General features: G+C 66.3%; 1 protein-coding gene across 2 annotated transcripts in view; it reads left to right on the top strand.

Annotated features, from left to right (window-relative positions):
* Positions 1-4,345, top strand: part of SRRM3 (serine/arginine repetitive matrix 3) — a 29,374-nt gene extending 25,029 nt beyond the window's left edge. The window contains exons 12-15 of one of the 2 annotated variants that reach the window (XM_062179807.1): positions 669-893; positions 984-1,123; positions 1,368-1,447; positions 2,535-4,345. In XM_062179807.1, the coding sequence (XP_062035791.1) occupies positions 669-893; positions 984-1,123; positions 1,368-1,447; positions 2,535-2,744 (655 nt within the window). In that variant the 3' untranslated portion in view covers positions 2,745-4,345. The remainder of the gene's footprint in view (positions 1-668; positions 894-983; positions 1,124-1,367; positions 1,448-2,534) is intronic. The other variant, XM_062179809.1, reaches the window with a different exon arrangement.
* Positions 4,346-6,000: the final 1,655 nt, after the last annotated feature.

Consider the following 6,000-nt stretch of genomic DNA (forward strand, 5'->3'; position numbering starts at 1 on the left):
CGCGGCCCCGGGAGCCCCCCGCGCCGGCCCCACGCTGCCCCTCACGGGACGCGGCCGCCCCGCTGCCCCCTGGCTTCCCCCCGCCACGGAGCCCCCTCGGTGCGCGAGCCCAGCGCCCCCACTGAGCCCACCCCCCCCAGCCGCCCTCCCACCTCATGGAGCCCCCCACTCAGGCCCCTCCCCCCACGTTCTGCTACGCCCACCGAGCGCCCTCTGCCCACTGCGCTACCCCCACCTCGCTGACCACTCCGTTACCACACGGAGGACCCTCGCCCCAAGTTTCCCGCCACCCTCGAACGGTTTGGCCCCGCCCCTATCGCCAGGTCCCGCCCCGCCCCCTGAGCCGTGAGCTTCTCCTCGTGGCCGGCCCCCACCGCGCAGGCCCCGCCCCGCCCCGCCCCCTCAGTACCTCCAGCCACTGAGACGCGAGCATCTCCCTGTGGCCGCGCCCCCACCGCCAGGCCCCGCCCCGCCCCCTGAGCCACTTCCCCGTGGCCGCGCCCCCACCGCCAGACCCCGCTCCCGCCCCGCCCCCTCAGTACCTCCAGCCACCTGAGCCGAGTCTCCCCGTGGCCGCGCCCCTACCGCCAGGCCCCGCCCCCGCCCCGCCCCCTGAGCCGCGAGCCCGCCGCTGAGCCGCCTCCCCGTGGCCGCGCCCCCTCCTGCAGGGCGAAGGAGCGGCCCCCGCGCGCCCGGCCCGGCAGCACCTCGCCGTCCCCCGGCGCTCACGGCAGGCGCGGCGCCCCCGAGGGGAAGAGCTCTTCGCGCAGCCCGGGCCCGCACCCCCGCTCGTGGAGCTCCAGCCGCTCGCCGTCCAAGTCCCGCTCGCGCTCCGCGGAGAAGAGAACCCGCAGCGCAAGCCGCTCGCCGTCACCCAAGAAGCCCGTGGGCCGGTGAGTGCGCAGCCGAGCGCGGGGACCCGCGAGGGGCCGGGCGGCGGGAGCGGACGGCCGCGTCGCTCACCGCAAGGCCGCGCCCCACAGGGACAAGGACGGCGAGGGCCGGGCCAGGCACGCCGAGACCGAGGCCGCCCGCGCGCGGCGCCGCTCCCGCAGCTACTCCCCCATCCGCAAGCGGCGTCGGGACTCGCCCAGCTTCATGGAACCGCGGCGCATCACCAGGTGCGGGGCGGGGGCCCGGGCCGGGGCTGGTCCTGGGGACAGCGGACTGACCCAGGCGCGGCGCGGGCCGGGCCGGGGGACGCCCTCGTCGAGGTGGAGGAGGGGAGGGGTCCGCCCCGGGAGGGAGGACGCGCGGTGCGGGGCAGCAGCTGCAGGCGCCGAGTCCAGCTCCGGAGGATCCTCTCCCGCCCTCCCTCCCCACGGCCGTCTGCCCACAGTGATGTCTGCTTCTCTCCTTCGTCTCAGGGTCCAGCCTGCTGAGTGGCCTGTGGCCAACCCGGGGGCCAGGCGGACCCCTCCCCACAGGCTGCGGGGGAGATGCCCATGTGAGCTGGTCTGGCTCTGGTCAGCCGTCCGTCTGTCTGCCTCTGCTCTTCTCACTAACCTCCCAGCTCCCCACCCCCAGGGACATTGGAGGAGGGGGCACAGCAGTGTGGTCCCCGGGGAGCCTGCCCCTCCCTCTCTCCCCCTCACAGCCCTCCTGGGCTGGGCCCAGGGTGCGGCTGGTTTTGCAGCTCTCTGGTAGGACCGGAGGGGGCTGGGCCTGGGTCTCCAGATGTGAATCCCCTGAAGCCCTTGATGGCCCTGGGGTGGGCTGGAGGGCCACAGGCAGAGTTCTGAGCTGGGCAGCCTTGGGAAATCCATGTCCCTCTCGGATTAGTCCTTGGTGATGGAGGGCACTGCCCCCCACCTCCACCCCAGAGCGGGAGCCAGACCCCCAGGCTCGGGGCACCTCCACAGGACAGTTGGCACAGCACACCGTAGGCTGCAGGGTCCTCAAACGGCCAGACCCCCTATTTTCCAGCCTCAGCCCCTCTCCCAGGCTGCCTCCTCCTCCCACTAACTACGCCTGTTTCTTCCTCAGAATTAACCCCAGATCGGGCCTCGTTGGCTCCTTAACCACTCTCTTCTCTTCTCTCTGGGTTGTAGCCTCCTGCCTTCCACTAACTGCGGGCCAGTGGGAGGTAGCTGAGTGAGGCGTGGGGCCAGCGCGGGGCTGGGCCGCGCTTGGGGAGTGGGCAGCAGTGGCCGGGGTCTCCCCCTCGTTCCCTTGGAGTGATCGGAAAAGCCCAAGCTTTGTTGCATGGGGAATGGGAACTGAGGAGCCGGGCCAGGCTGATACACGGGCACTTCCAGGCCCGGGGCCAGGGCTGGGCTGGGTTGACTGGAGTGACGCATATTTAAACGTTTCACGCATTCCGCTAGTACTTCTGAGCTCAGACTGAATCAGGCAGACGTGGGACTCCTGTCCCTGCACACAGGTGAGGGAAACCAGAATGACCGACGTGGGCCAGTGACAGCTGACCCTCACGGCCCGGAGACCAGGGGAAACTGAGGCAGGAAGCCCCGGCCACTGCTCCGATGGGACCCGGGAGCCCGGCCGGCCCTTAACCCGCTTCTCCCTCTCGGCAGTGCCCGCAAGCGCCCCATCCCCTACTACCGGCCCAGCCCCTCCTCCTCCTCCAGCTGCCTGAGCACCGACTTCTCCAGCCGCAGCCCCAGCCGCAGCCCCAGCCCGGGCCACAGCCACGGAAGCTACAGCAGCCGCAGCCGGACCCGCAGCCGCACGCACAGCCCCTCCCGGACCCCCAGCCCCAGCTACCACAGCCGGAGCAGCTCTGAGAGTGGGGGCTTCTGAGCCTAGACGGACCCAGCCTGATACCCCGCCCCCGCCTGGGGGGGGAGGCGATGTCCCAGGACTCGAGGGGCGAGGGGGCTGCATCCCCGCACCCCTACTGCGACAGAGATCCTGGGGCCAGCGCGGGCAGGGGGCACCCGGGAAGACCCTGAGGGTGGACGAGGAGGAGGAGGCAGCCTGAGCTGCCCACCCCACCTCCGGCCCACACACCGCGTCCAGGGAACAAAGAGCCGTGTGAACACAGGCCTCGCCTGCCCCTTACCGCTTGACGCCAGCTTCCCAGGCTGCGGACACGCTGCCCCACGGCCTGCCGTCTCACTCACAGCTCAGCATCCCCAGGCACACCTCGGAAGGTGCCAGACCTGGGGGCCCCCTTCCCACTCCACTGGCCCCTCCCCTCCTCTCTGCCACCGGGCCGACGAGGAGCTGGACACCAAGCAGGAGCTACGCTAGACACAGGCAGAGCTGCCTGGCTTTGGCGCCCCTCCTCCAGGCCGTTCTGAGCTGGCTAAAGGAGGACCCCGGCTCAGGGCTGGCAGCTGGGCCTACAGCTTCCCAAGCCCTGGTCCTGGCCCGGGCCCAGAAGTACCTGGACTGGGTAGCCCCAAAGTCCCAGCCTGAGGGTCACCCTCACCCCCTGGCCTGGGCCAAGGCCACACCAGCCAGGGTTTCTGCATGACAAGAGGCCCGGGGTGGGGGTGGGGGGGTTCAGGCCACAGCTGCACCTGACCCTGAGGTCAAAAGGGGTCAGGAGGTGGAAGAGGAAGGAAGGGATGGACTGAAAAAGGGAAACACAACGCAGGTGCCCAAAGTGATGAGCGAACAGGCCAGGGGAGCTGACGGGGCGGAAACCAGGTCAGCGCGTCCCGGCCCCAGGACAGCTCAGGGCCACAGGCACAGGAGAACGTGCGCTTTGGGGCCTGGCTGAGGGAGCACCTCCTCCTTGGCCTTGACTGGTCAGCCAGGGAGTCCCAGATCAGAGGAGAGAGGGCGGGTTCCGGGCCCTGGCCTTGGCCTGGGGCTCTGGGGGGAAGTAGCAGCTCCGGTCCTCCTCTGTGGCTCCCAGCCCCCTCCTCCTGGGGCCCTCAGGGATCTCACAAAGTCTTCCTTGGCCCAACAGGGCAGATGCCCTGGGCTCAGTGGGGGGAGGGGTCTGGGGTCTGACCGGGTTTCCCCTCTCTCCATTTCCCCTCCCTCTTTCTCCGCGGTGCGGATAAAAAATAAACACTTGGTGCCCGGATGGCAGGTGGTGAGACCAGGCCTCTGTGATGGGGGGCACCTGGGAGGTTGAGGGGGTCCTGGCGGCTTCCCCTGGAAGAATGAGGGGGACTGGAGGCCCCTGGACGCCAGGGAGAAGAGCCAGGCCCCTGGACGCCGGGGAGAAGAGCCGGCCCCCAGGAGCAGGGGCCTGCGCTCCTTCCTCCTACTCAGTGCTCATGCACGGAGGAAGTCGGCCGTCAAAGACCCACCGTCCTCCCGGGCTGGGGCCCCTGAGGGGTTCAGAACGCTGATGGCCTGGCCCAGCTCACCCAGCCTGGCCTCAGCAGCTGGGGCAGAGGGAGAAGGCAGCGAGGCCCTGCACTGCCCCGTGCAGTGTCCAGAGTGGTCAGAGCACTGTTGGTGTGACCCTGGGGCCCTGGCTTCCCAGCTTTGCAGCACACAGGGCACAGACACTGGCATAGAGCCAGTCTCCGAAAGATGGCCACGGGGGGGGGGGGGGGGGGAGGGACGCTGCCTGGAGGGGAGGGTTTAGAAGCAGGGGTGCAGGGGTTCCCCTTGTTTATTTAACAGCTATTCCCATTGCTTTTCTTTCTTTCTTTTTTTTTTTTTTTGACAGGCAGAGTGGATAGTGAGAGAGAGAGACAGAGAGAAAGGTCTTCCTTTTTGCCGTTGGTTCACCCTCCAATGGCCGCTGCGGCCGGCGCATCTCGCTGATCCGAAGCCAGGAGCCAGGTGCTCCCATGTGGGTGCAGGGCCCAAGGACTTGGGCCATCCTCCACTGCCTTCCCAGGCCATAGCAGAGAGCTGGCCTGGAAAAGGGGCAACCAGGACAGGATCCAGCGCCCTGACCAGGACTAGAACCCAGTGTGCCAGCGCCGCAAGGCGGAGGATTAGCCTGTTGATCCATGGTGCCAGCCCCCATTGCATTTCTTAAATATACATATCGGAGACAGAGATCTCCCATCTGCTGATTCACTCCCCAAGTGGCCACAGCAGCCAGGGCCAGGCCAGGCACTCAGCTAGGTCTCCCACGTGGTGGCAGGGACCCAGGGACTCGAGCCATCCTGTCTCCCAGGTGTGCATTGGCAGGAAGCTGGAATGGAGAGCGGGAGCGGGACTCTGACCCAGGCAGTGCAACGGTGTCCTAACTGCTGCCTGTTGCATTTCTTTCTCCAACAGCAGAGCTACAAACAATCAGTCCTCCTCCTCTTCTTCCCCCGCCCCACCTTTTCTTTCTCCCTTTTTTTCTCTCTCCTAGAAGGGTGACTTTTAAGTGTTTTTTGACCCACATGTCCTTTGCGAATCTGACGAAGGCTGAAAACCCTTCGCCCACGGTTTGGCCTGTCACACTGGGTCTCAGGGTCACTCCGAAGCCCAGGAGGGCCCATGGTTCAAGAGCTCTGGTCCAGGGGCCAGCGCTGTGGCACAGCAGGCAAAACCACCGCTTGCAACTCTGGCATCCCATATGGGTTCCAGTTCAAGTCCTATCTACTCCACTTCCAATCCAGCTCCTTGCCAATGCACCTGGGAAGGGAGTGGAAGATGGCCCAAGTGTTTGGGCCCCACCACCCACATGGGAGACCTGGATGGAGTTCTTGACTCCTGGCTTTGGCTCGGCCTGGGCTGTTGTAGCCATTTGGGGAGTAAACCAGCGGATGGAAGATCTACTCATTCTCTCTCCCCCTACTCTCTTTCTCTGCCTTCCAAATAAATAAATCTTAAAAAAGAAAAAAAAAAAAAAAGTTGTGGTCCACCTCTGCTAAGGGTGCAGCCTGCTTTGACCATGGCCCCTGTCTCTCCATGAGCCATGACATAGGAGACCTCCGTGGCCTGGTCCCAGGTCCCCAGAACCCTAGGCTGTATCAGCTCGTGACCTCCTTTCTAGTTTCTCTACCCTCAAACAAGACAGCACAGGGCACAGCCTCTGGCCAGCTGCTCTGCTTCTGAACCCAGGACACTGTTCCTGGTGATCCCTTCAATCCCTTGTTCAAATTTAGCTAATTGGGGCCAGCATTGTGG

The sequence above is a fragment of the Lepus europaeus genome, chromosome 21, assembly GCF_033115175.1.
Source record: "Lepus europaeus isolate LE1 chromosome 21, mLepTim1.pri, whole genome shotgun sequence".
In the NCBI taxonomy this organism is placed as follows: Eukaryota; Metazoa; Chordata; class Mammalia; order Lagomorpha; family Leporidae; genus Lepus; species Lepus europaeus.